Source organism: Fragaria vesca, linkage group LG5, assembly GCF_000184155.1.
Source record: "Fragaria vesca subsp. vesca linkage group LG5, FraVesHawaii_1.0, whole genome shotgun sequence".
NCBI lineage: Eukaryota > Viridiplantae > Streptophyta > Magnoliopsida > Rosales > Rosaceae > Fragaria > Fragaria vesca.
Genome location: NC_020495.1, coordinates 11,774,067 through 11,801,704, shown reverse-complemented (window position 1 = coordinate 11,801,704; position 27,638 = coordinate 11,774,067). Strand labels below are relative to the sequence as shown.

Genomic DNA, 27,638 nt, shown 5'->3' with positions numbered 1-27,638 from the left:
AAAAACAACAACAACAAAGAATTGAGGTTGTAGAAGAGGTTTTCATGAAAAAAGAGAAGAAGAAAAAAGAAATTAAGCAATCGAGGTCTGAAATAGAAGTTTTCATGCAAAAGAAAAAAATTAAAGTGTGGGAGATCTAGAGAGTGAATAAGAGGTATAATGAGTAAATTATTGAAATATATAAGAATAACAAACCTAAGGTTATTTTTTGAATTTGAAAGGAGGTCTAATGAGCAAATGCTTGTTTTTTTAAAATAAAAATGAGATGTAAAGAGACAGAGAGGTACAATGAGCAAATCTAGAGGTCCCAATAGCCGCACTCATCCCCTAATCCTTAGGACAAGAAGAACGGCTGAAACTCGAGAGATCGGTGTACATAGGGGTTTCTTTGGCAAAGAAAACTGATAATAGTTGAAAATGCTCAAATCCTTATAAACTCACAAGTAAGATCTCATATTTCAGACGTGGGATTCATATCTCAACAAAAACACACAACCTACAAACAAATTGTTCTTGCCAGGCATCTTTGCTATCTCTTGGTAGTTTTTGCTTACCACCACATACTAATCAACAAAGCTAAGAACGTCTTAGCAAACACCTTGTGGTTTTCTCCTGCCCCGGTGATTGTTTTGCTTGCACGCTCATCGAGTCGCAAGTATCTCTTTAGTGGTTCACAAGAGATCATAAATTAAGCAAGACCTAGTCCTGTCTAGCCGAAGTAAGGATCCAAAGACGAAGTTGGTGCTCACTTCGTCCACATTAGCTTGATAAGAAGCTAGGTTTTACACGCACTGAAGCTTATTTGCACCCTACGGTGCTGGCACGCTCGTAACCATCCACAAAAGATACTACTGACTAGCCCCCGCGGATTTGGAGCCGAACATTTTGACATGCCTAGTGGGACTTAACAACCGCGGGACTGGTCAACAGCTACAACATTAAGAAAAAAAAAAGCTTCGAAGCTGTGCGTCTTGCTCATCCATCATCCACCATAGTACTAAAAGAAGAGCAAGCATATATCCAACACAAACCCCTGAGATTCATATATATTACCCTGTAGTTTCGAGTTGCGACTCCATTGTCAGCAACATCCACTAGCATTTCCCAACACCAGCATCGATCGTCACTATCACCAACTCTCCCACCAGTCTTGATCATTCTTATTTAAAGTAAACGAGCTACTATGGATGTTTCTTTTTCCTAAGTAGTTTGGTGCGTACGACGCGGCCAAGAGAGTGATACTGCATACGTTTTCCTCCACGAGATCGATCCGTCCAAGGTAGCACTAGTCTGTCAATGGCTCAATTTCTCTGTGGCTCTCATCTCTTTCAAGTTCAATTGTTAAACAAGAGTTCTGCTTTTTTAAACACTGCCTGAACGCTTCACTTAATGGTAATACTACTCTTACTGCTGTCATGTCAAATTACAGTGTGTGGCTCCGACCAAAAACCTACCACCTTCCCACAATTCCACCAAGAAAAAGAGCACTTCTCTTGCTCTAATTTCCGATCCTCACATCTATAAGGCTTTGTTAGGTGTAATCCTTTGGACGTTTTTGTTGTTTTAACATAGTTGAAAGTTGGGTTTTTCATGTGGAGTATAGAGTGCTTATTGTGTTGAAATTTTGTTGTGCTAGCTTTGAAATTTGGATATTATGTAGAGGAATGAGATTGTGAAAGATGTATGTGGATAACGATGGTGATATTGGAGACAAATATCAGAACATGCTCTTTAGAGGGATAACTTGAGTTATAAGTTATGTCATCCTAAATAAGTATGATTTTGATAAATATCTAAATATGCTTTAGAGGGAGATAGACATGATATCTAGCACCTACAATGTCAGCTGCAATGGGACACTATTTGAGTTTGGACTAAAGGGCGGGCAGGTGCCGTTCAAAGTAGTGTTATATATTTTCATGATTCAGAAAGTCTAGTTGAGAACACCGGTCGATCAACAAGACTAGTATTGCGCCATATGTGAGAATATGAGTCATAGGACACGACTTATCACTTCTGTTCACATGATAATTACCTAGTATTCAAGAAGTACTGTCTTGGTTTCGATTTGATTTTGTACGCCGATATTAGATGCATTAAGTTGATGAAGCATCTAGTAGAGACAAGTTGGCTAATGTGAAGCAATTCAATGATGAAGTGGCTCATTTGGGCTGCAAGAAATTAGTTAGTGAGTTTAGTTTCGTATATACTTATGACTGAAATTAAGCCTTATAAGGGGGTTGTCATTGTGGAAGAAACACATTAAGCTGGACTAAAGCAAGGGTGTAGCTAGAAATGTGAATTAGACGGGCTTGTATATCCGTCTATGTGAAAGGTATTGAAACAACACAACTAATAAGTTCTATATGTAACTAACAATATTAGGATACGAACTCTAAAATATTAGTTATACTAGTTAACCAATACGTGACTGTTAATAAACCATAAGAAGACATCCGTAAGATACTAAAATAGGACCCAAGAATGAGATGTGCGAGCTATCAAAGATAACATAGTCTTCGCCTCTTGGGACACCATAAGCATTTCCCACTTCAACATCAGCCAGTCGAGATCATTGCTTAAAAGCATTATAAAGAACGTATAAATTCTCCATTCTTTTTCTGTTCGACGAGGCCGATGAGTGACACGATCGAATTCTAACCTTTAGCTGCGAGCTATTTCACTCGCACAAGCAGAGCATGCGTTTGTCGCATGTAGCATAGTCAGTAATGATGACTCCAGGTTTCTGTGGCTCTAATCTCTCTGAAGTATTATAGAAGATAATCCTACTCTGTCTGACTGTTTCATGATGATTATATATTGTTTTAAACTTTAAACCTGTTAATAGTAATCTGGGATCCCTAAGTAATCTTACAGCAGTGAAATGACAGTGTGGCTCTCAGACTCAAAAACCCACCCACTTACTCACCCACCCACCTTGTTTTTCCCATTTGTCCACTAAATCTCTCAAGGTCTCTGTTAGCTGTAAAAGCTTGTAAACCCTTTTGTTGGTTAAGACCATTCATGCAAGTTTGTGTTTGGTAATCAAGAGGAGTAGAGTTTTAAGTTTGTGTTAGTTGTTGTTCTGTTTTGGAATTTGTGTTTCTATGGAGAAGTATGAGGTTGTGAAAGATATTGGGTCTGGGAATTTTGGTGTAGCAAGGCTGGTCAGAGACAAGAGTACAAACGAACTCTTAGCTGTTAAGTTCATTGAGAGAGGCATCAAGGTCTGATTCTTCATTTTTCTCACCTCTTATGTTCCTTTTTGTGTTTCTGAGTTTTCTGTATTGGGTGTTCTTTTTCCCCCATTGTTTTGGTGTTGCAGATAGATGAAAATGTGCAAAGGGAGATCATGAACCACAGATCCTTGAAGCATCCCAATATTGTTCAATTCAAAGAGGTAAGTAGTTAGGTGATTTATCCACAGATTCTATTCCATCTTCTCTTCCAAGCATCATAATGCAATCTGAATTAATTTTCTGAGAGAGATAAGATGAGAAGAGAAGAAGAAATTAAGAATGAGTTTGCCTGCTACTTTATATCATTTCTTTATACACAAGTATTTTGCATTGAAAGATAGTGATTACATCTTCTATCGATTCTTCATCTCCATTGCATCAAGTATCTGTTTTCTTGGTCTGAATTATACTTTCTAAACATGCTTGAAATGGTACCTAGTAATCAGTTCTTTTCGATTACAGGGTTTATGACCTGAAAAATATGACCTTTACTTCCTCAGTCTCTTTTAATCATTCCAGGGTTTATGTTTAAGAGTATTGAGGTCTTTCTTTCATGCAGATATTGCTGACACCAACTCATCTAGCAATTGTGATGGAGTATGCTGCTGGAGGAGAACTTTATGACAGAATAGTCAAGGCCACAAGGTTTAGTGAGAATGAGGTAATGTAATTTTGGAGGGGGTGAGTCTATCTCATGACAGTTTATATGACTGGAATATGGGTACTCCACCGGTCCCATGGAAATGAGATCAATCCGAATTCTCTTTAAACTTTACTTTCAATTGGGAAAAAAGATCCATTCTGAAAGTAATTTTGACTTCACAATAAATCATTATATAGTTAAAAGTTTACAGTTGTTTGCATCAGGCAAGGTTTTTCTTCCAGCAATTGATATCAGGAGTTAGTTACTGTCATACAATGGTATGTAAAAGTTGCCACTCTTCAGCTAGTATGTTGTGTACTGCTGTTTCTTGTTTCTCATGATCTTTGGTATATTATTGACTGTAGTAATGAAATAATTCATTTTTGCTGCAGCAAATATGTCACAGAGATCTTAAGCTTGAAAATACACTCTTAGATGACAGCGCAGCACCTCGTGTGAAAATATGTGATTTTGGATACTCAAAGGTATTCAACAAATCCTAGAGGATCTGCAAATAGGATTTGGGGTATTGAGACTATAATTCATGGCTTTTCACGTTGTTTTGTAGTCATTACTGAGTTCTCTGCCAAAGTCTACTGTGGGAACACCTGCTTATATTGCACCTGAAGTTCTATCTAAAAAACAATATAATGGACAGGTAAGCCCAATTTTTTGTGCCTTCTCATCAACACTGTAAGTTTTGTGCTGCAGGCATTATGGATCATTTGTATCTAAAATTAAATTGTTATAGGTTGCAGATGTTTGGTCTTGTGGAGTCACATTATATGTCATGCTTGTCGGAGCATATCCCTTTGAAGATCCTAAGGACCCTATGAACTTTAGAAAAACAATTCGGGTGAGTAGCATTCTTACCGTTTCACCTGTCCACAACTCTTGTTTCCTAAATTAAGAGTTAAAACCTTATATATGTCTTATGGCAGAGGATCCTTACTGTACGCTACGCGATCCCAGATAGTGTGCGAGTTTCAGTGGAATGTAGACACCTCTTGTCAAAGATTTTTGTTGCAAACCCGGAAAAGGTAACATGCATTTCATTTCAGTGTTGTTTTGCTAGATAAATTAGACTTGTAACTTGAATATGCATATCAGGAGCCTCTTTCAATCTTGTTTTCCCTACTCGTGATTGCAAACTTCTGGTGTCTGATACACATTTCATGGTGAAACTTATGTGTCCTATTAGAATTCTCATTGTGGTCTGTCTTTATTTCTCTGTAGAGAATAACAATTCCAGATCTTAAGATGCACCGTTGGTTTGCAAAGAACTTACCTCTGGAAATGAAGGAAGGAGGAAGTTGGGAGAACAATGCTGTAAACACTCCATCCCAAAGCATTGAAGAAGTTCAGTCCATAATAAAAGAGGCAAGAAAACCTTTAAAGGTCCCAACTGTCAGTAGGCATTGCGTTGGAAGCAGCATGGCTATTGATGATGCTGAAGAATGACCTGTTAAAGTGTACATATGATACAAACCATACTTTGCCCGGTGTGCATGGCTCTTAATGAATCTACAATTTTGTGTTGCTGTAATTGTAAGGTCTTATTGTAAAAGTACACATGTTATGATGTTAAGACTCCTTTGCTGAAAATAGCAGAATTATTTCTTTCTATTTAAATGTCAAATTATATGCAAATAATGTCAAGTGATTGGTTTGATAATGGTGGTAAATGGTAATTGACCTTCCATGATTCAGTTTTGGTGTGTATGGACACCATTTAGATTTTAGACTCATCTAATGTTTATTTCACGATTTGTGCACCAAGCAGGCAAGCAAGAACACAGAAATCCTTCTCCTCTGTTTTTGGAAGGAAAGGAGGAGTGGACAAAATCGTGGGAGGGAAGAGCTCTGAGTGAATAGAAAGAAAAAAATGGGGAAAACATTACAAACGGTCTCTTGACTCGTTCGACATGCACTTAACTCACTAACCATTTACTTGGTTTTTGTATTTTATAGGTCGAGTTAGAGAAAATAAGAATTTGGAGTTTAAAATCAAAGACGATTGCTACTGTGCTTGATATCCCAAGTTAATTTCTTAAATCGTCTTTGTAGAGTGTCTACTTTAAGGATTAAACTATACATTCCCATAAGGAATTAATAGCCGAGCTATATAACATTGGAATTATACGGATGTTAGCTCTGTGACGAACTTTACAGAGATGAATTTTCATTCTTATAGAGCAAGTTACGACGGTTTGAGTTAACCTAGTTTAGGAAGACATATCTTCTCGGAATTCAACTTGTGAGACCCAAGTCCATCATTCTTGGAACATATTTAGAAGTTTTTCCTTGCGTTATTTGGAGAGAGGAAATCTATTCCAAGGTGGACAAAGAGACTTCAAAAAGCCCAAGCAAGTCAGAATTCAATGTGGTATTTATGGTAGCAAACTTAGGGCACGTAGACATACAAGAGGCAACCTATTACACAGAAGAAAAGATGAAGATAAGCTCTCACAGTGGACTTGAACTCATCTAATCATATATTGTTTATTTCATGAATTCTTTGTTTCTAGTCAAGTTTTTCATTGCTAAACTTCTAACCTTGGCTGAGATGAAGCCCTTTAGTTGGTTTACTTTTGAGTTTTCATGAATTTCTTGTTAAACTCATAATCACCAATTCACCATTTCAATAGAATTAAGTTTATTGATAAGTTGTTTTGATCCTTAAGGGAACGACCTCCTGCTTGCACTTCTAATTTTACAATTCATTCATATAATTGGGAGTACTATATTAAAATTTACAACAATCAACACTCTCGAATAAATATCAAAGTGTTGCCACCATTGATTTCAGACACCACCACCGTCAAAGCAACTCACATAATCTTCGATCTACCAAACGCTGCAGTTCCCACCCTCAAACACACACCCAAAAAAAAAAACCCTCCCTGACCAAATTGCACTGCTCGAATCTTGGGGATGCTCGGTCCCTGATCCACAGTGAGAGTGTGTAGCGTTGGAGAGGCCAAAAAGCTAGGGCTGCTATCGGATGAAGAATGGTTTCTCATTGAAGACATGCCGCTACCGCCAAGTTAATTTTTTTTTTTGTTTTATTGGTGATTCTAGAGATATATTATTTAACGATATAATTTTGGTGTTTCAAGTTTCAAAACAATCATAACAGTACATTAACTTGTGATCTCAACCGAAAATATATACATACCGTTACATTCTCCGTTATCTAACGTGTTTTCCGTTAAACTTTGAGAGGCAAATCCGTCACTCCTTAATTTAGCAGTAATAAATTATTAAAATCAATAATTAAATTCATAATTAATAAGGAGAGGAAAATAAGAAAGGAAAAGGTATTGATTTTTTTTTTTAAAAAACGTTTTATTAATAACTCACACACCCTACATATGTCAATGAGGTTTGAACCCATGACCTCAAAGTTGTCAGTTAAACACCTTAACCAACCAAACCACGGCTCACCGACAAAAAAAAAAGGTATTGATTAGGATGAATATGAGCCTTTCATTAAAACCAAACCCAGTAACTTACAAATACAACGAATAGTAAACAAAGAAATCAGGTAAGGGGAAAATAGCAAAGTCTTTGAGAATATATGGTCTGAATTTACAAGATTAAAAAAATATATAAATAGAAATAAAAAAACATAATATAAAGAAAGAGAGAATAAAGAAAACCCAAAACCACAGTTTGAAAAATGAGAAATTACATAGTGTTAACAGTGTTATTGACAGAATATGTTAAAAGTGTGCCGGTTTTTAAACGTATTATACCATTTTTATTGTTTTGAAACTTGAAACATTAAAATTGAGAGTACACCATTTGTCAATGTGCCGCTCTTAAAATTTTCTCAAAACAAAAAACATGTAACCAATCCCTTATTAAAAGCTCATCTACATTACCCTTTACTCGATTGTAAAGTGAGAATTCACACGCATTACATAATGGAGTATGCGCCAAGAACCCAGCCTTGTGCAAAATGTGCAACAGTGGAGCTGCGACACCATGATTAGTAGCGGCACCCCCACGGCCCCACCAGATATGGTAAAGACCAGGCCGAAAAGAATGACAGAATTGTTTTTATGTCGCGCGGTAAAAACTGGATCTGCAACTTGCATGGCCTCACATGATGATGATGATCTTCTTCTTTTTCAATGCTCTCGCTGTCCTTAACAGCCACAACATTTTGTCGCACATTGCACGAGTCAATCAATTTCTCAACTCTCTGCGGCTCTAAATTATTTCCAATACTTAAAAAAAGAAAGAATACAAGAATACAGATTTGTCCACAACACCCCTCACCCAACACGAAAATATCTACCGACTCAACTCACCTGTATTTTCCTTTTAAGGTCGAAAACCTCTCACTCTCTAACTCCCAAATTAGCCTAAGCCTAAACACCCTTTTGCGGTTAGACTAATTATTCATGCAAGTTGGTGTTTAACAAAGAATTAAGACTCTTGTGAGTTTTGGATTTTATGGAGAGGTATGAGATTTTGAAGGATATCGGAGCTGGGAATTTTGCGGTCACAAAGTTGGTCAGAGAGAAGTGTAGCGGAGAACTATATGCTGTCAAGTTGATTGAGAGAGGCAAGAAGGTTTGCTTGCTTCTTCATCATATTTCTTCACCGCTGGGTTTTCTGGGTATTCTTTATCATTTTATTTTATTTTATTTTATTGTTCTGGGTTTTGCAGATAGATGAAAATGTGCAAAGGGAAATAATGAACCACAGATCCTTGAAGCACCCCAATATTGTTGAATTCAAAGAGGTTAGTAAAAAGTATTGAATTTTCTGAATGTTCATGAGCAAGTGACTAATATTAGTAATGATTCTGCTTCTTCCCTTATATTGCATGTTTCTTTTCTTTGCCATTGACAGATACTGATGCTATGTTCTTTATCGGTTTCCCTTGAGCATTGTATAATCAAGTATGGTCATTTATGCTTAAATTGGTTGCTGAAATCATTTGTAGAGGAGCAAAATACCTATATTAAAGATTTGATCTTTACTTCTTCCACTCTTTGTTCATATGGAATGGAGGCTAATGCTGATAGATTGGTGTTTTAAGAGTTTTGAGGTGTCTTTCATCCAGGTCCTGCTGACGCCAACTCATCTAGGTATAGTAATGGAGTATGCTGCAGGAGGAGAACTGTATGAAAGAATATGCAAGGCTGGTAGATTTAGTGAGGATGAGGTAAAATAATTTCCACAGGGGTGAGTTTTATAGTGGCCCCTATAAATGGAATCAGTCCTAACTTTATTTTACTTTACTATCCAGGAAAAGAAACAAAAGATCCATCTTTATGTATTGAAGTACTTTTTAGTTTGCAATAGTTAATAATATAACAATAACTTACATATCCTTGTATCAGGCAAGGTTTTTCTTCCAGCAATTGATATCAGGACTTAAGTACTGTCATACAATGGTAAGTACAAATTGGCACTCTTCAGCTAATATGTTGTATTTCTCCTTGGTTGACGTTTAGTAAGGAACAGAGTCATTCTTGCAGCATATATGTCATAGAGATCTTAAGCTTGAAAATTCACTCTTAGATGGTGGCACAACACCACGTGTGAAAATTTGCGATTTCGGATACTCAAAGGTATTTCGCAGAACCTATGATATTTCAATTTTGGGGTTTCAGTTAGATGGGATGTTGAATAATGGTTCGCTTTGTTGTTGTAGTCGCTACTTCAATCTCAACCAAAATCTGTTGTGGGAACACCAAATTATATTGCACCTGAAGTCCTATCTAGAAAAAAATATGATGGAAAGGTGAGTGCAAGCTCTTGTGTATTTCATGGACACTAGTGTTTGCTATTGCACACTTTGAGCTTCTTTTTTTTTTTATCTAATCTTAGACAATATATAGATTTCAGATGTCTGGTCTTGTGGAGTCACCTTATTTGTCATGATTGTTGGGGCATATCCCTTTGAAGATCCTCAGGATCCTATAAACTTTACAAAAACAATTCGGGTGAGTGGCATCAGAACCGTTTCACTTCTCCCCTCGTTTCTGAGAGTTGTAATGTTTTACATGTCTCGTGGCAGCGCATCCTTAGTGTACACTACTCAATCCCACAGAATGTTGCAGTTTCCCGGGAATGTAGACACCTGTTTTCTAAAATATTTGTGGCAAACCCAGAAAAGGTAATGTAGGTACAGATTATTTTTGGTGATGAGCTGCTAGATGTTTACAATTATTAATCAGATGATATTGTTTCCACATTCTATCAAAGAGACAAACAAAATTATTAGTTATCTTGTAACCAGTTATTGTTATGCTGGTATATGAGCAGTTACTTTCAGTTTTCCTTTCCCTTTCTCATAAGGGTCATACTGCATCTATCTTTGCAGAGAATAACAATCCCTGAAATCAAGAGCCATCCTTGGTTTGTAAAGAACTTACCTATGGAAATGATGGAAGGAGGAAGTTGGGAAAGCAATGAGATGAACAATCCAGTCCAGAGTGTTGAAGAAGTTCAGTCTATAATACAAGAGGCAAGAAGACCTTTAAAAGTCCGAACTGTCAGTAGGCATCTCACTGGTAGCAGCATGGCTCTTGATGAAGCTGATGTTGGAGGTCCTGAAACAAGTGGTGATTTTGTGTGCTAAATATGAGTGATTCAGGTGTGCATATATAATATAAATAATTCTAGGCCATGTGACTGTGTTCTGGTACATGGCCCTTAATGAATGTCATTTTGTTCGCTGAGGATGAATGCATCATTTTGTGTTACTGTGCTTATAAGGGGCAAGCTTTCCTTTATGAAATTAGCACAACATTGGTCCATCGGCAGATAATGTTATGTCGATTGTGTCTCATTTTTGCTGCTGCGTATCGCGGTACCGGCATTTTAAGGTTTCACCAGACTCTAAACTTATTGGTCTTTCTGTGTCGTCTGAGTTTGTATAATTTCATTCAGGTGTTGGTGAGATGGTACATGTTAGTTATTCAAAAATAGCTAACACCTGAGACTGTGATGGTTGTAATTCTCACTGACGCAGAGTGAAATTGATGACCATTCAACTCAAATATTTGATCATTTGCTGCATCCTACTTACCAGTATAACATTCATTCAAAATGGAAAGGCTTACTGTCTGGTGTGGTAGATATTTTTGATTGATTTGCTACTGTAGGTTGGCTTTCTGAAAGGAAATAAGGACAACCCTTGTGCAACTGGCCGCTAGAGCAGAGGGGAAACTGTGATAACCGAAGATACAAACCATATAGTGTTCTGTTTTTTTCCTCCATTGCCAAGTTAAGAGCTTTCTTCTCCATTTGAAATACCATACGATCAAAGCAAAATGAATTGATCTAAATATTTACTTAATTGCTTTTAAAATCATCATTATCGTGAGCATCCTCAGAAGGATGAAGCTGGCAGACTGATTTATTTGTGCTACTTCAATAATGAAGTTCCAGTTTCGGGCTAACAACTGATCCAATGAGTAGTTGAAGACTTTTCGGTTTATGGTTTAAAAAACCTATTTTTCGATCATATTTTGATATCTCATCTGTTCAGTTTTAAGTTTATATGAGTAAATCATTTCTACAAAATTTCAGCCAAATTAGTGTTTGTTAAGATAACAAACTAGATCAAATTAATGAATGAACCAAATCTGTTAAATATGAACCGTTCAAGTTCATAATTGATAAATCACACTTATGAATGCCTTAACAATTTTCAATATAGCTGAAAATTTAGAGAAATGATCTACTCATAAATACCTATAAACTGAACGGTCAAGATGTGGATATAAGATCGAAATGTAAGATAAGCCGAAAAGTCCTTAACTTTTAAGGGTCCTCATTAGAAAGGCTTCCATCATGGATATTTGATAATTGAAACATGACTTTAAATTCTAACCTAAAAGTTGGTGAATGTATTCATTAGAGCATCTCCAGCAGTACTGTTAAATTTATTGTTAAATTTATCAACATTTAGATTTACAACAGCAATTTTTGAACTTTTACTCCCAGCAGTATTGCTAAATTGTATACATTAGCTAAGTTTTAGTTAATTGTCTCCCAAAGATTGATAAATTTATCAATTTTCTCTATCAATTTCTAAATTTATCAATTTCTTAAGTATACTGCTGGAGCAAATATTCATTTAAAAATTGATAAATCTCTAATTTTTTTCAATTTATCAATGTTGCTGGAGATGCTCTTAGGTCAAGGAATCTCTAGCTACTTTGTAGAAGATCAATAAATCACACAGAAAGAAAAGAAAGAGACAATTATGCAGTAAATGAACGTATTGGACATGTTTTTCACGAAATAAAGGTCAAAATAAATATTCACCAAATTTTCTCCCAAACTCATTTACGTTTTTTTTTTTAATATAAAAAAACTCATTTACGCTTAAGAAATCCAAAGGTCATACAGCATAAACCTTGTATTACAATAAACAAGAGGACATCCTAAAATGTTATCAAGAATCTATACAAATCCATTATAATTTAACACGCATCATTTAACAAATACAATAAGTCATTAATATCTTGTGACATTTGGTTTGAACTACCTAATTTACCCGTAGTTTATTCTTGTATCACATTCAAAATAATGGTCGTTACATACAGTCCTCCGGGGCAATTGAAGACATGCAAGATACATAGGACTGTACCATCCATTAAAACCACAAGTGCTCACATAATTAAGTGAGCCGAATTTCTTAATAAAACTAAGAAAACTACATTCTTTTTCCTTGGCTCTTCACGGTAGGGATAAGAAATATAAAGTACTGGGGACTTATTCTACATAGACAAAAAGGGTACTGGACTAGTTCTTATCTTTGAATGGCCTGCCCCTTAGCTTCTCGGCCACATTCTGTTTAGTTGGCGGGCATCCATCTGGCATAGAAACAAGAGGCAGCTTCACCTCTGTTGGTATGAACATACCGGTAGGAGTTGGATTCAGTCCAAGAGGTTTTGCGGTCTGCTACCGCATCTCATTCATCCTGGCATACTGGCTGCCGGTTTTTAATTTTAAAAAATAATGAGAGATTAGACGACATCAGTTTTTTGGAACCATAAGAAGAAAAAGTAAACATTCAATTCAGTTAAGTAAAACCGTAAAACCAGTGTTCGTTTTAATATTAGTTATCAACATTTGAAGTACTGTTATCGATTCGTACAGTAAATATTCTTAATTTCGTAAAAAAAATAATTAATTTTACGCGTTTAAACGCCTAATATCATTTGGTCTAGTGACATGAGTCTCCTTTTATGAGTGAGATGAGTGAGAGGTCGTGAAATCGACTCGTTGTTGTATCCGAGTTGTTTATTTGAATTAAAATAAATAAATAAAATTACGCGTTTAATTAAAAAAAAAAAACAAGGTACGCGGCGGAAACATCCCAATCTGCCACATTGCCTCTTTTTCTCTTCTTTCTTCTTCAAAGATGGACCGCTGCTTCTTCCTACTATAAAGTCATTTGGATAGACTCCACATCACCTCTCTGAGCTCTTCATCTTCTCCTCCTCTTACCAGCTTCCCTTGCTTTTGTTTTCTCAATCACAAATTGGGCTTCTTCCATTTCTTCCATCAACAACGTACAATGTCTTCTTTGACCGTCCCACCAGTCCTATCCTCCCCAAGAGACGACGCCATCCTCCTCCACAAAGCCTTCAAAGGCTTCGGCTGCGACAAGGACACCGTCATCAACATCCTCGCCCACCGCGACTCCACCCAACGCGCCTACATCAAGCACGAGTACCGCACCATGTACCACGAGGACCTCAACCACCGCCTCTCCTCCGAGCTCAGTGGAAATACCAAGAAAGCCCTCCTTCTCTGGACCCACGACCCTCCCACCCGCGACGCCACAATCGTCCGTGAAGCCCTCACCGGCCCCAACCTCATCGATCTCCGCGCCGCAACTGAAGTCATCTGCTCTCGAACATCCACCCAGATCATGCAGTTCAAACAAGTCTACTTTCAGATGTTCGGTTCTTATCTCGAGCATGACATCGAACTTCAAGCTTCCGGAGATCACAAGAACCTGCTTCTTGCTTACGTGGCCACGCCGAGATATGAAGGTCTTGATTTTGATAGGTACATGGTGGACAAAGACGCGAAGGCTCTGTATAAAGCAGGGGAGAAGAAGCTGGGGACGGATGAGAGGAAGTTCATTGAGATTTTCAGTGGGAGGAGCAGTGCGCATTTGAATGCTGTGAGTGCTGCTTATCACAACATGTACGGGACTTCTTTGAAGAAAGCTGTGAAGAAGGAGACGTCGGGGCTTTTCGAACATGGGCTGGTGACGATTCTGCAGTGTGCTGAGCATCCTGGGAGGTATTTCGCGAAGGTTTTGCATAAATCGATGAAGGGATTGGGGACGGATGATAGTACACTTGTGAGGGTGATTGTATCGAGGGCTGAGATTGATTTGCAGTATATAAAGGCCGAGTATCGGAAGAAGTATGGCAAGAGTTTGGGTGATGCTGTGAAGTCTGAGACTTCTGGGAATTACAGGGATTTTCTTCTGGCTATTATTGGCCCAAGTCATTAGCCTAACTGTGTTGTGTTTCAATTTCATGTGTGTTTAGTACTTTAATTTAGGCGCTGATGTAGAACTATCGCGTAATGCAAGTTCTTCCTTGACTTGAAATGTTTATGTTTAATTATGAAGAATGTGTTTGAAGATAATGAAATGCTTTGATTAAGAAGTTTGACATTGCCAGAGAGGTCATGAATTTGTTTCTGAGTTTCTGAGGCGTGAAGATCAATACTGTCATAGGTTCGTTCATTCATACGTTTATTCCAAAATTTGATAGCCTAGTAGTCCAAGTTGTGAAGAAGCTTCGTATCCAAATTTCTTTTGCAGTACAAGAAATTGTAAGTCCATGACAGTAACATACTAACATATACAGAACTAAGAAAATTAGGTAACAAACGGTTTGCCAACGTCTCCAAATTTTCATGTCTCAAAGACATTAGCCTCTGATTTATAATTGGTGATTTTTTAGCATCATATTCATGACAAATTGAGGAACTTCCCAGTTCCCACTAAGGTTGTTGCCCTTGCCTAGAGGCAGAGTATATAATGTTTTTGGCACATTACAGATTCTTAAGAGGTAGGTAGTATATGATGTAACCAGTTCCCTAATCTGTTATACATATATATGGTCCTCATCGTCTTCCGCACGATGCAAAAGTTTAATAAGCAAGTGAACAATCAACATTACATAATGTTGGACAGTCGAATGCTTCAATGTTCAACCGCTGATTAAGCGGCTGCTAGTTCATACATGATTTTGCATTCCTCTGCATCTGCAACTTTGCAGATAGATTGGACATGAACAAGATGAAGAAGCTTCACTCCCCAAACTTTCTTGTCTCGAGGACTAGAGTAATTTGACAAAGTCCATGAATGAAGCAGAAGTACACAGCTAATAGAAGTTTGTATGGATGCAGTTACCTCACATACCACAAAACAAAAACCTGCAAATTTGACAAGCTAGTCTTTGCCTCCATGTTTTCTATACAAGTTCTTGAGGGCATATATATTCAAAATAGCCATGAAAGACATGTAACTGAAAAGAGCAAGCTAAATGCATCACAAATTCATTAACAAAATGGGTAGACCTATAAATTAACATAATACATAATCAAAAACTCAAAAGGATTAAGCAGAAAGCATATTTTTATACACCTTGTTTATCAAGTTTTTGCTGCTGCCCAGCCTTTGCTAACTTCTTCAAAACTTCATCTTCAAATGTTCGAAAGCCAACACCGACCAAATTATTAACTCGATCAGGTTCATCATTCTTCTCAGGTGTCGGGGCCGCTGCCATCTTCTGTACAACTGGTTGTAAAAGTGATCTTCGACGTCTATACCTAGCACACTCTTCATCTAACTTCCTCTTCATTCTCTCTTCTTTTTCTTGTCTAACTCTGGCATCCCTGTCAAACTTTGCAGCTCGTTCTCTTGCTTCAAGATCAGAAACCATCTTCTGTCGCTTGGGATCGCGCTCCGATTGGCGCAGTTCCTTCTGTCTTTGATCTCTAAGGGTTTTGTCGAACTCTTTGCGGCAACTTTCATTCGTGAGAATCGCATAGGATTAATGGAGTCTTTGGAAGTCGGTATTAGCTTGGGGATCACTTTTACGGCTCTTGTCCGGGTGCAACTCCAAAGCCTTGGCGAGGTAAGCCCTTTTGATCTGTTTCTCTGTGAGCTTAGAGCCTTTCTCGCCGGACGACAAACCAAGAACCTTATAATGATCATCGTGTATAGTCTCATTCATATCTATTTCTATCTGTGTATAGTCTCATTCATATCTATATATATCTATACGTTCCTACGTGAAGGAGATATTTTGACAGGGTTTTAGTAGGTGCAATTCGGGTTTGATTAGGTTTAGGGTTATATCTATTAGTTAGTATTATTACAAATTGGATTCCCATTATGATTTGGAAATCTAAATTTGCACCGGATTGGTATTCACAATGAAGATAAAAACACCCCCCAAATTAGTGGCAGAGATGATGAAGAAGCTTTTAACGACTGATTTGAAGTTTAAGGTTGGTCTGGGGTGCTAGATGAGGAAGCTCGCAAGTACTGAATTAAGTTCAATGTTCATACAGAATGAACAGCATGTATGTGATCACGAAAAAAGTTATCAAACAAGTAAAGCCCTACCCCTCAGCTACCACACTTAACCAGATTTTCCATCAACAGAATTACAGAACCGTCTCAAAATAGAGGCTTATAACTTTATCAAATTACAATGCTACAGCTGTTGAAGATCAAAAGATACACAAAAATGATTATCTCTTAGCTCATCTTCTCAATTCCCTCAAAAGTTGTTCTGTTACTGTTGATTGTGACACCATTCTACTGACCAGTAGACTTGTCCTCAGCAGAAATACTCAAGATACCATTGGCATCGATATTGAAGCAGACATTGAACAACACCCTCACGAGCTGGAGGAATATTGCAGAGCAGAAATTCACCCAGAAAGTTATTTTCTATAGTGGCCGGTTTCACTCTCCCCCTCATAAATGCCGAAATTGACATTAACTTCGTTGTCATACCCAGGAGTTAAACGCCAGTTCTTAATTACAGGAACTTTGGTGTTTCTTGGAAGCACAATTTGCATGATATTGTCTCTAAGCTTCACTCCAAGTGGGACAGGGGTAACATCTAAGAGAGTGAAGTCTTGTAATTTACCATCTCCTTTCCCACTCAAGACTGCAGCATAAACAGCAGCGCCATATGCAACCGCTTCATCCGGATTAATACTCTGGCACAGCTTCTTCCCCTGGAAGACATTCCCTAATAGTTCCTTCACCTTAAGAATCGTCATGAACATTACTTATCTCTATATCAGCATCCCTCGAACACATGTCCACCGGCTCCATACATTTGTTGAAGAAATCCATGTTCAGTTGTTCAAACTTGGCACGGGTAATTGTTATAAAGAAATCGATGCCCTGATCCAAACAGTCAATTTCAAGGTCTATCGTGGATGCAAATGACAGTCTCCTTTTGGCCTTCTCACAAGAATTTCTTAACTTCCTAATAGCTTTGGGGTTTTTACTGACATCCAAATTATGCTTGGTCTTGAATCGCTCAGCACAAAAGTTCACCATATTGTTATCAATGTCTTCGCCCCCAAGATGCATATCTCCTGCGGTTGCCTTCACTTCAAAGACACCATCCCCTATTGTAAGCAGTGATACATCTAGTGTGCCACCACCCAAATCGAATATCATCACATTTCTCTTGCCATACCAACCAGCCTGTTTCTCAAGGCCATAAGCAATAGCAGCTGCTGTCAGTTCATTGATAATGCGCATCACCTTCAGACCTGCATTGACTCCAGCATCTTTTGTAGCCTCACGCTCTGAGTTATTGAAGTAAGCGGGGACAGTTATAACTGCATTTTCCACAGTCGAGTCCAGATACTTTTCAGCTATTCACGCATCTTTGTGAGAATCATAGATGAAATTTCTTCAGCAGCAAATAGTTTCTCTTTGTCCTGGTGTGTAACCAAGATCATTGGCTTGTCATAGCCACCTTCAATGACCTTGAATGGCCAGAGCTTCATATCATTTTGAACAGAGGAATCACTGAATCTCCTACCAATCAAGCGCTTTGCATCTACAAAATTATGCCAAATTTAGGGGAAAAAGAACAGCAGGGAATTGTTTATGATAGATTGAAATAACATAATATGAACAATATTCAATTAATTCATTCCGTAACAAATTTTATTAGTATTAGTATTAGATTTAACTTTGAGAAAATTTCGCCACCGACGAAAGACCTGAGGCCATTTTCGGTCATGACGTTGTTTGTTTGATGACGTATCTCACATGAGACCCACCAAAAATATTTCTTGTCAGCAGATAACCACATCAACAGTCCTCAAACTTTTCTGGAATGATCAATGTGATACCTAGAATGAAAACCCAGGTTTTTCTATGTTCAAACAAGAAGGAAAATGAGCACAAGGGTTATGATAGCTCAAGAATTGTTAGCACAAGGGTAATGATAGCTCAAGAATTGTTCCATCAACATGAGCCCAAACATCCAAATGAGTTAGACTTCGTTCCATCCAACTGAGTTAGAATTCAAGATCAGATGTTTAAGAATCAGAAATTACAATGCGTCATATATCAGGATGTGTATAATAGGGTACCGAATAGTCATCCCTGTCTCAGAAACAGAGTGCCCTGTAACACCCCTCATGGCCTCATTCTAATTGAAGCTGCACCCAATACAGAAGGAATCCTAGTATCCTGTTCTCACTCTTGTTCCAATCTTTCTGATTTTCAGTAAAGTAGTGTCATGGATTCATGATAATTCCTTCCATACAAAATTTCCCATCATTCGTGCAAAAACAAAATCATTAAACAAATTTGCGACTTTGATTCATTTTTTTTTAAAGGTTGATTTCACAAATCAGAACAGATAATTCAGATCATTGAACTACTAATTGAAAGTAGATCACTGTTGTCGCCCATCTAAAAAAATTGGAGTGATTTAAACTAGTGCATGAGTAATTACAACCACCTATTCATTTGAACAAGCTCTGGACACAAACCTACACAAACGAAGTTCTAAGAGAACCCACACACAAACTCAATGACCTATTAGAGCCAGAAGAAACGCCCTGAAATTCCCCGAAGTCTCAGACTTGACAGCCTCACTCAAACTCTTACCATACTTCTTCTGATACTCCATCTTCACATACACCATATCAATCTCCGCCCTCGTCACCACCACCCTCAACAATGTACTATCATCCGTCCCCAAACCCTTCATCGCCTTATGCAGCATCCTAGCGAAATACCTCCCCGGATGATCAGCACACTCCAGAATCGTCTTCAGTCCATGCTCAAAGTTCCCCGAAGTCTCCTTCTTCACCGCCTTCCTCAGCGAATTCCCATACATGCTCTCGTAAGCCGAGCTCACCGCATTCAGATGACAACGGCTTCGTCCGGTAAAGATTTCAATGAATTTCCTCTCATCAGTCCCAAGTCTCTTCTCTCCGGCCCGGTATAGAGATTTGGCGTCGTTCTCTGCAGCTAGCCTGTCGAATTCCAGGCCTTCGTATCTGGGAGTGGTGACGAAACCCAGCAGGAGGTTCTTGAGGTCGCCGGAGGTGAACATTCCGACGTCGCGTTCGAGTTGGGTGTTGAACATTGTGTGGTAGAGTTGCTTGAACTGGGAGATCTGGGAGGGTGTGCGTGAGCAGATGACCTCGGTGGCGGCGCGGAGGTCGGAGGAGGTGAGGGCGTGACGTACGATGGTGGCGTCGCGGGTGGCGGGGTCGGGGGTCCAGAGGAGGAGGGCGTTTTTGGTATTTCCGCTGAGTTCGGAGGAGAGGCGTTTGGAGAGATCCTCGGAGTACATGGTGCGGTACTCGCGGGCGATTTGGGCGCGTTGGATGGAGTCGCGGTGGGCGAGGATGGAGATGACGGAGGAGGTGTCGCAGCCGAAGCCCTTGAAGGCTTTGTGGAGGGCGATGGCGTCGGTGCGGGGGGAGGGTGGGGGTTGGGGAGTGGTGAGAGTCGCCATTATTGTTGGTAAAGATGATCAGGGAAATAGTGAAAAGGGAGATTTTGAGGGACAAAATATAAAGGGGAGGATTTGGATTTGGATTTGGATTTGGTAACGCGGTGGAATAAAGAAGGCACCGCGTGATATAACTGATTTGGATTAGAGGGGGGACAGTTCTTTTTCAAGTGTGAGTCAATTTTGTGACGTATGGTCCGTGCCGCACGAGGGTTGAAGCTGGGCAGTAAGATGGTGACACGTGGGATATTTTTTTTTTGGTAATTACGTGGAGTAAAAGACCAAAATCATGTAAAGAAACTGATTTGGATTAGTTGCGGAAATAATACGTTAACCGCACTTATTGATAACGAAAAAGGAAATTAGTTCTGATATTTGTCTATAGGCCATAGGACAAAATATAATGTTTATATTAACAAAAGAAAACTCTCCTCTGGAGAAAACTCTAGAGTTAAGTATCCTAGAGTTGTCCTTCTCAAGAGTTAAGTATCCTAGCTATCGTCTCCACCCTGTTTTCAAATTTAATCTCGAGTGATGATGCCTTGCACAACGATCTTTTTATTGCGGACTATATAAGTGGCGTAGCCACATGAGAGTGAGAGGGTTCAAATGACCTTTCTCATCAAACCATGATATGTTGGTATATTAGTATACTTTCATACTTATATTACATAATTAGCGAAAATTTTGACCCTTATTACATACTATTTCTAGACAATTTAAGAAAATATCTCAAAATATGAGCAATCGTTGAAGATACTAGCTCTTCGATTAGATGATGGTGAAAACAAGTCCCACCCTCACTAGAATTTTTGTTTAGTGTAACATTACTATTAAATCCTAACCCTCCTAGTTTATTTTTCTAGCTATGCCAACAAAGATCCATTAATGAAAAAAGGAAATCGTTTTTGATTTATTTATTTTATTAAATCAAAATTTACCTAAATGACAGATAACATACAACTAAAGAATCTTTTAAAGAACTAAGTTATATAGTTCAATCTAAATTGAAATTCGAACTTCATAGAGAAGCAAATGACGACCACCAAACCACGATGAGGTGGTTTAGTGGCAGATTTCATTTAGTAGTAAAGTTGATTTAGTTTTCAATAGGCAAAAAGAGCAATGGGGTGAAAAATGACAGTTGAGATAGACAATAGTTGGCGAAAATCCTTCTTGTTCGGGTAGGGGCCGGGAACCTTAAATTGAAAAATATGAGATGTTAGAAGATCTGAAAATTAAGAAGAAACTACGCTTATGCACCATAAGAAGATCTTTTTAAGATCTTAAGTTGTTACGTCGGAAATCAAAATTATACAGAATCTTTAAAATACAAAAATACAAAATCACACAAAAGAAACTGAGCCAAATTCGGGTTCCGCTCCGAGTCCAGAAGCAGAGACAAACTTCAGTGTAACTGGATTGGGCTTTAATTTCATCACTTAAACCAACCCGGTCCACATTTAAACTCGCAAGCCACAAATATAAATTGGTCTTGAGACCCTAAAAACCCTAACGAGAAGGCATAAGTAGCTCCCTCATTCCATCAGCGCCTCTCTCTTTCTGTTGCGGCCGCCAACATGAAGGTTCGCCCTCTTCACTCTCCCCTATCTCTCTCTAATCTCTACCTGTGTCTCACTGATGTAATCTCTCCTTCGTTTGTGTTTTGCAGTTCAACATCGCCAACCCCACCACTGGTTGCCAGAAGAAGCTGGAAATCGATGACGACCACAAACTGTAATGTCCCTTTATCGATTTGGGTTTTGCCTGAACTGTCTTTCATGTTCATATAATTCATTTTCAGTATTCTAAGTTTTCTATAACCACTGTGTTTGTAGTTTGATAGTTTGGTATTAGGTTTGTGTATCAGATTCGTTGCTGCATTTAGATTTATACTTCGTGCATATTTATCAATTTATATTCTTGTATGTGTTTTAGCAAACTTTTGTATGCATATAGATGTGACTAAGCTATGATGTTTATAAAGATGTGGACTTTCTTGTTTTTATATATGTTGATGCCTATATTGTGGATGCAGGCGTGCCTTTTTTGACAAGAGGATCTCCCAGGAAGTGAGCGGAGATGCCCTCGGAGAGGTACAAACCCTGCCATTGATTTGTTCTTTTGAATTTGCCCTGGTTTGTGTTCCATGTCTTAATGAGATTTTGAATTGTGAAACAGGAATTTAAGGGATACGTCTTTAAGATTATGGGAGGGTGTGACAAGCAAGGGTTCCCAATGAAGCAGGGAGTGTTGACTCCTGGTCGCGTTCGCCTCTTGCTGCACCGAGGTAAGGGACAGTCTTATTGTTTAGTAGCATTTAGCATCTAGATTCCTAGAAGCTTGCAAATTAAGCATACTAATGAACCGTCTCTGTCTGCCCAGGAACCCCTTGCTTCCGTGGTCATGGAAGGAGGAACGGAGAGAGGAGAAGGAAGTCTGTCCGTGGGTGCATTGTCAGCCCGGATCTTTCAGTTCTGAACTTGGTTATTGTGAAGAAGGGTGACAATGATCTTCCTGGTTTGACCGACACTGAGAAGCCTAGGATGAGAGGTCCAAAGAGGGCATCTAAGATCCGAAAGCTCTTCAATCTCTCAAAGGAGGATGATGTCCGAAAGTATGTGAACACATACCGTAGGTCATTCACATCGAAGACCGGTAGGGTTTCTTAATTGCTATATATTGTTCTCATTTAGTGTTTTGCTTGTGTGCTTATGGTATGCTCAATTAGATGTTGTTGATTGCTGTAGCTTTTACTAGACTTTTGAAAGGCTAGTTATAACCCTCTTTTATCTCACACAAGTTTAATGAGGTGTTGGTGTGATCTGGCAATGTTCTATCGTTTGATATAGTCGTGCCTTTTACTTTCTTAGACGGACAATTTGTCTTGATGTTCAGATGCATCTTGTAAGTAAATAGTATGATGGGATTTTATGTTATTGAGCTTGTTGGTGACTTCCCTTGGTTGGCAGGCAAGAAGGTGAGCAAGGCTCCTAAGATTCAGAGGTTGGTCACTCCTTTGACCCTTCAAAGGAAGCGTGCAAGAATTGCAGACAAGAAGAAGAGGGTTGTGAAAGCCAAGTCTGAGGCTGCCGAGTACCAGAAACTCCTTGCCTCAAGATTGAAGGAACAAAGAGAACGAAGGAGTGAGAGCTTGGCCAAGAAAAGGTCTAGGCTGTCTGCAGCCACAAAGCCCTCAGTCACTGCTTAGAACTGTGCTCAAGTCATTAAGTTTTGGTTTAAAAGATGGATGTTACTACTTCATTTTATGCGTCTTCTGCTCAAGTTACTTTCCTTTAATGCAGTTAAGTTTATTGGATGTTTGAGTATTATTGAAACCCCTCTTTGAGTTTTATATTAAGCTTATATTGCCTAGTGGCCTTGATTATTATTTCTTTATGACGCTGAAATTATAGAGATACCTAGTACTTTGCCTTGGGTGTTATGTGCATCTGTTGTTTTGGGGTACGCCTGCACCTCTTGCCTATTGACTTATTGAGGACTTTAAATAAGAACTAGAGTCTGGGTGGTGTTTGCCTGTTTTTTTGGGGTTTCTACCCGACAACTGTACTATAGAAATTGCTTCCTTCAACCAAGTTTGAGGAAGAAATGAACCTTGGTTAAGACCGTTCTAAAACATGGCCGCCCAGCATGTCTAGGTGGCGCCTAGGTGTTCTTAACTAACCATCCTAGCAGGCCTAATGAGTTCTTAAACTTTGGCTACATGCCTTGTTTAAAAACATGGCCACTTATGTTTCTAGGAGCTTCAAGCCTGTGTTTTGCCTTGTGAGCGCCTTGCGCGCTTTCAAACCTTTACTTAAAGACCCCTTCTTTCTCTTTCACTTGTCAGTCGTCATTTCCTTTTAGAATTCTTCCTTAAGGATTGTTAAGTATTTATTTTAGTTAGTGGGTAGACATCTCATCTCTCCAATTATTCATTTAGTTTTAGGTGTTTAGGGGATTGTGTGTTACAAGATTCGCTTGAATTGATGATAAAAACCTTTTATTCAAGAAAAAAAAAATGCCGGATAACTTGACAGATTGAGAGCAATGAATGTATCCTGCATGGAGCAGTTTATCAACATATTGATCTTTTTTTCCAAAAATAAAAACAAAAACTACTACATGAACGTCCAAACGAACGTCTGCTCTGCAAAAGTACTACAATATTGGGGGAGTATCCGGCTCTATCCAGGAAGGAAAGCCTTTGTAGTTATTTAGCTCACCCCATACTACATGTTCAACTTCTTCCCATGATTTTGCCATCTTGAGCTCGTCCCAAAGGCTAAAAATTGCTCCCAGGACATTCTCTTCATGTAGAATACAGTAGCACCTACACATAATTAAGAACAAACTCTACCATTGTCATTGTTTGGGAAATTCACGATGAAAAGGGTTTAAATAGACATCAATGCTATCTAAACCACAAAACAATCACAGATCAGACCAGAAAACAAGCAAACAACGAATCAGGGCATATGACTGCTTATATTCAGAATGTACGCAAACTTTTCAAACAAAATATATACTTGTTCCCTTTAAAAAAAAACAGATACTTGTTCAAGAATCTTAACAATGTCATGGCACATCATTTTAAAAGCATTAAGTCATGGTTTGCACTGTTGAAATTTTTAAAGACGTAGAATTACACAAATTCTGTCATCCACATTGTCATTGTCACGTAGCTGTACATCCAAAGGTACTGAACACCACAAACCATATGCATAGTTGCATACCACATGTTTCTCATGTTGAGATAGACAATTCAAACCATAGAGCCAAAATTTCATTGATAAATAAGATCATTAAGTGAGGTATTGAGAAGATATAAATTGACAAACAACATAAGCAACCATACAGAGGGAAACTTTACTTACATGGCATGGTAGGAAAGTCGTTTAAACTTGTCGCCTCCGTCAATATAGTCACTAGGTGATGCTTGTCGTACAAAAGGAAGTTTATAACTATCTAAAAATCTCTTAAGGAGGTTGCGATCACCTCTGAATATATCCAAGTATAAGGGTATCAAATCATAGATAGGATCACCTGAAAAGAAATATTTCAAGTCATATCAAGATATAGTTGACCAATAGAGATATTGATCAGAGACATCCTAATTCTATTTCTGGCAAATTTCGGTTGTATAATCACGGTTTAGTGCTAGGTGTTTCACTGCTCATTTGTGGCCTAACTCAAGGATTAAACGTATGCCTTTTGTACAATTTGCTATGCTTTAAACAACACACACTTTCCACACTGGTACAGAGTGTTTACGTGTGTATTCTATGTCCAGGTCATAGACGCATGGCAAAAATGCCATGATAAGAGGGTCTGGATCCCCATATTGTAAAGAAGAGTTTGAAACTCAAATTTAAGAATAGAAATCATATTTTGTAATTTACTAAAAGGTAAAAACAAATGATAAATAAGCACCAACCTATAGAAAGATTACTGAAATCAAGAATGTGACTAGGGCACCATGTTTTCCTTTGTGCACTGTCACCATCTACATTCAAGGAACCATTCTTTACCAGGCAAGTGGTTTTGGCGTTGCCAATGAAGCAAGAATTAACACCACATGGTTCCATGTGAATGTTGTCGTCCATGATATCAGAGTGTATCCACGAACAACTTTTACTAACTTTGCTTCTGCCATTTTCATCCTGATATCCAAATTGGGTTGAGATGTTAAAATCTGATTCACCACGTATATATGGTTTTAGAGTTGATCTACGGAAGATGACTTTGACAGATACCCATCTTCAAATGTTTAATAAATATGGAATGTGCAATAGACCCACCTTGAATATGTAGAGAAACTTGGCAAAATCATCTGGGATGTATTTGTGGACTATCTCTATGAGTGTGCTAGGAATTGGATCTCCCCTACAAGGTGAAAGAAGGTAATTTTTTGGTTAATTGCCAACACTTGCTATAAATTAAACATGTTCTGAAAAAGTAACAGACTAAAACCTTCTTGTAAAGGGGACAGACATACCATTTGATCAAGCGACTTGAGACATCGTTCTTCTTCTTGGACAGTGTTCTAATGAACATATCCCATTCAGCAGGAATGTCTGATTGATCGGGAACAGCTTCCACACTACCGTTGGTGAAGGGTCGATCTGATTCCTGCTCAATATCTGAGGAAGTTGAGATATTAAGAGGTGGAGGGGGCAACAGATGGAGGTTACGGAGCTGCTCTCCCAGGAAGGAAGCTAAGTTTAGTTCATCTTCTCGTGATACAGCATCTCTTCTGCAAAGTTCAATAATAACTATGACCAATTTGTGCTAATGCTTCGTATGACGTTTCTAAAACATGAGAGAGAAAAAAGAAAAACAAATATAAGAAGATTGAAAATAAGAGACAGAACTTAAACATAGCACTTACAACTCTGCATATATTTTCCCTTTGCACCGTTTCGTTATGAGATATGGCCATATCCTTGTATATTCAACTGAATTGATGGATTTGTCTGTTGACAGCCCAGCTTTTCTATACTCATATTGTTTCTTCCTCCATACACCAAAAGGAGAAACATCTTCTTTGACCTTCTCTGGAATAAAATTGCACTTAGCAATCACATCAGGAACTCTCTTGCCATCCCAAGGTATAATTTTATAAGTTCCATTTTCAAGATAAATGATTCCACTTGCCAAAATGTCAGGTATGTGATTTTTCAGAGGGGAGTTGACGTTGCCTAGGAGACTGTAGAACTCAAGCTGTAAATGCACACTAACATATTAAAATGGATGTCAAAAATGCAGCAAGAAGGTACAAGTAAGATTATATACCTCAGCACCTAATCCATAAAGTGACGTTTCCAGTCCTTCCTCAACAAATATTTTGATTACACAATTGCTCATGAGATAAACCTGTTGGAAAAAGACACATCAGATGTTCGTAAAAAGAATTCATAGGCATATAAGAACATCAGTGCCTCAATACTCATGGAAAAACTAGTTCACCATGGCTTGGCACTGGTTTCTTTTTTATATGAGTTCAGATATTAGGGGGTAATATAGTGGAAGTATGTTTACTCTAGAAATGGACACTAGTGCAGATAGTATTTATAATTGCAGCATAATAATATAGGAGACAAAATTAACTTACAGGATTGCTACCCGTGCCAACAGGAAGCCTCTCATCATCTGTCGGAGAAGGCAATTTGTGGAAGGCACAAATTTCTGCCAGGGATTTTGACCATTTGCCCGCATTTAGTGCAAGACATGCTCCCTGACATTAACAAGAACATATAATTGAACTAAAATAAGAAATGAAACCAAGACATGCTCCCTGACATTAACAAGAACATATAATTGAACTAAAATAAGAAATGAAACCAGAGCTTCAGCTTTTCACAAACCCAAAGAAAATAACATGCCAATAGGAGAAATTTGTACAAGGTTGAACCCATGTTTTGTAAACATGAACAAGGTTGTTAGTTGTAAGCATGAAAGTAAACAAGGTAATCATTAATGTAGAGAGGAACCTCTCAACTTGTAGATGTACATCTTTGGCCAAAAAGCCTCGGCTTAGACATATGACTGAACAAAGAAAAGAACAATGTTTTCTTCTGGAATGATTCTTATTTCATTGTTTAATGTCACAGAGAACAACCTTCAAGTATAAAAATCTTATTGTTTCAGACACTCACCAAGCTCTTCATAGAGAAGTGAAACTCAAAGTAAAAATGAGCATTCTAGATCTCTTAATACATAATATATATA

The 27,638-nt window shown here is 38.2% G+C and overlaps 7 protein-coding genes and 1 pseudogene across 8 annotated transcripts in view; 4 read left to right on the top strand and 4 right to left on the bottom strand.

Annotated features, from left to right (window-relative positions):
* The first annotated feature begins 2,808 nt into the window (after window positions 1–2,808).
* LOC101300444 (serine/threonine-protein kinase SAPK2-like) lies at window positions 2,809–5,555 on the top strand. Of its 2 annotated transcripts, none has more exons than XM_004299616.1 (9): window positions 2,809–3,227; window positions 3,326–3,400; window positions 3,799–3,900; window positions 4,080–4,160; window positions 4,275–4,367; window positions 4,451–4,540; window positions 4,634–4,738; window positions 4,824–4,922; window positions 5,119–5,555. In XM_004299616.1, exons 1-9 carry the CDS (start codon window positions 3,108–3,110, stop codon window positions 5,341–5,343), a joined length of 990 nt encoding a protein of 329 aa, XP_004299664.1. In that variant the 5' UTR covers window positions 2,809–3,107; the 3' UTR covers window positions 5,344–5,555. The 2 variants fall into 2 exon arrangements, with proteins under 2 accessions (XP_004299664.1, XP_004299665.1); XM_004299617.1 differs by having other exon boundaries at window positions 2,840–3,227; window positions 4,107–4,160.
* A 2,596-nt stretch (window positions 5,556–8,151) lies between these two features.
* On the top strand, window positions 8,152–10,618 carry LOC101300148 (serine/threonine-protein kinase SAPK2-like). Its single transcript, XM_004299615.1, has 9 exons — window positions 8,152–8,466; window positions 8,564–8,638; window positions 8,963–9,064; window positions 9,243–9,296; window positions 9,381–9,473; window positions 9,557–9,646; window positions 9,744–9,848; window positions 9,923–10,021; window positions 10,229–10,618. The coding sequence occupies exons 1-9, from the start codon at window positions 8,347–8,349 to the stop codon at window positions 10,484–10,486; spliced, it is 996 nt and encodes a 331-aa protein (XP_004299663.1). The 5' UTR covers window positions 8,152–8,346; the 3' UTR covers window positions 10,487–10,618.
* Window positions 10,619–13,339: 2,721 nt separating this feature from the next.
* On the top strand, window positions 13,340–14,529 carry LOC101299866 (annexin D5-like). The gene has a single exon (XM_004299614.1). The coding sequence runs from the start codon at window positions 13,439–13,441 to the stop codon at window positions 14,390–14,392; it is 954 nt and encodes a 317-aa protein (XP_004299662.1). The 5' UTR covers window positions 13,340–13,438; the 3' UTR covers window positions 14,393–14,529.
* A 998-nt stretch (window positions 14,530–15,527) lies between these two features.
* On the bottom strand, window positions 15,528–16,127 carry LOC101295820. The gene is made up of 2 exons (XM_004301279.1): window positions 15,992–16,127; window positions 15,528–15,907 (listed from the first exon to the last, which is right to left on the bottom strand). Exons 1-2 carry the CDS (start codon window positions 16,125–16,127, stop codon window positions 15,528–15,530), a joined length of 516 nt encoding a protein of 171 aa, XP_004301327.1.
* A 530-nt stretch (window positions 16,128–16,657) lies between these two features.
* Window positions 16,658–18,163, bottom strand: LOC101295529 (annotated as a pseudogene).
* Window positions 18,164–18,971: 808 nt separating this feature from the next.
* LOC101299585 (annexin D5-like) lies at window positions 18,972–20,008 on the bottom strand. The gene has a single exon (XM_004299613.1). The coding sequence runs from the start codon at window positions 19,908–19,910 to the stop codon at window positions 18,972–18,974; it is 939 nt and encodes a 312-aa protein (XP_004299661.1). The 5' UTR covers window positions 19,911–20,008.
* Window positions 20,009–21,418: 1,410 nt separating this feature from the next.
* On the top strand, window positions 21,419–23,441 carry LOC101299299 (40S ribosomal protein S6-like). Its single transcript, XM_004299612.1, has 6 exons — window positions 21,419–21,493; window positions 21,580–21,644; window positions 21,946–22,003; window positions 22,089–22,197; window positions 22,293–22,565; window positions 22,880–23,441. Exons 1-6 carry the CDS (start codon window positions 21,488–21,490, stop codon window positions 23,116–23,118), a joined length of 750 nt encoding a protein of 249 aa, XP_004299660.1. The 5' UTR covers window positions 21,419–21,487; the 3' UTR covers window positions 23,119–23,441.
* Window positions 23,442–23,885: 444 nt separating this feature from the next.
* Window positions 23,886–27,638, bottom strand: part of LOC101295237 (F-box protein At1g78280-like) — an 11,640-nt gene continuing 7,887 nt past the window's right edge. Inside the window, exons 9-16 of the mRNA XM_004301278.1 lie at window positions 27,022–27,144; window positions 26,703–26,783; window positions 26,299–26,630; window positions 25,906–26,163; window positions 25,709–25,793; window positions 25,345–25,570; window positions 24,785–24,953; window positions 23,886–24,240 (exon numbers count right to left, since the gene is read on the bottom strand). Of these exons, the coding sequence (XP_004301326.1) occupies window positions 24,069–24,240; window positions 24,785–24,953; window positions 25,345–25,570; window positions 25,709–25,793; window positions 25,906–26,163; window positions 26,299–26,630; window positions 26,703–26,783; window positions 27,022–27,144 (1,446 nt within the window). The 3' untranslated portion in view covers window positions 23,886–24,068. The remainder of the gene's footprint in view (window positions 24,241–24,784; window positions 24,954–25,344; window positions 25,571–25,708; window positions 25,794–25,905; window positions 26,164–26,298; window positions 26,631–26,702; window positions 26,784–27,021; window positions 27,145–27,638) is intronic.

Coding starts and splice junctions, on each gene's coding strand:
- LOC101300444 (XM_004299616.1), top strand. CDS start 3,108: ATGGAGAAGTATGAGGTTGTGAAAGATATTGGGTCTGGGAATTTTGGT. Junction 3,228..3,325: donor TCATTGAGAGAGGCATCAAG/GTCTGATTCTTC, acceptor TTGGTGTTGCAG/ATAGATGAAAATGTGCAAAG. Junction 4,161..4,274: donor TTAGTTACTGTCATACAATG/GTATGTAAAAGT, acceptor TTTTTGCTGCAG/CAAATATGTCACAGAGATCT.
- LOC101300148 (XM_004299615.1), top strand. CDS start 8,347: ATGGAGAGGTATGAGATTTTGAAGGATATCGGAGCTGGGAATTTTGCG. Junction 9,297..9,380: donor TTAAGTACTGTCATACAATG/GTAAGTACAAAT, acceptor TCATTCTTGCAG/CATATATGTCATAGAGATCT. Junction 9,647..9,743: donor GAAAAAAATATGATGGAAAG/GTGAGTGCAAGC, acceptor GACAATATATAG/ATTTCAGATGTCTGGTCTTG.
- LOC101299866 (XM_004299614.1), top strand. CDS start 13,439: ATGTCTTCTTTGACCGTCCCACCAGTCCTATCCTCCCCAAGAGACGAC.
- LOC101295820 (XM_004301279.1), bottom strand. CDS start 16,127: ATGAATGAGACTATACACGATGATCATTATAAGGTTCTTGGTTTGTCG. Junction 15,908..15,991: donor GTTGCACCCGGACAAGAGCC/GTAAAAGTGATC, acceptor GTTGCCGCAAAG/AGTTCGACAAAACCCTTAGA.
- LOC101299585 (XM_004299613.1), bottom strand. CDS start 19,910: ATGGCGACTCTCACCACTCCCCAACCCCCACCCTCCCCCCGCACCGAC.
- LOC101299299 (XM_004299612.1), top strand. Junction 22,004..22,088: donor GCGGAGATGCCCTCGGAGAG/GTACAAACCCTG, acceptor ATTGTGAAACAG/GAATTTAAGGGATACGTCTT. Junction 22,198..22,292: donor TCGCCTCTTGCTGCACCGAG/GTAAGGGACAGT, acceptor CTGTCTGCCCAG/GAACCCCTTGCTTCCGTGGT.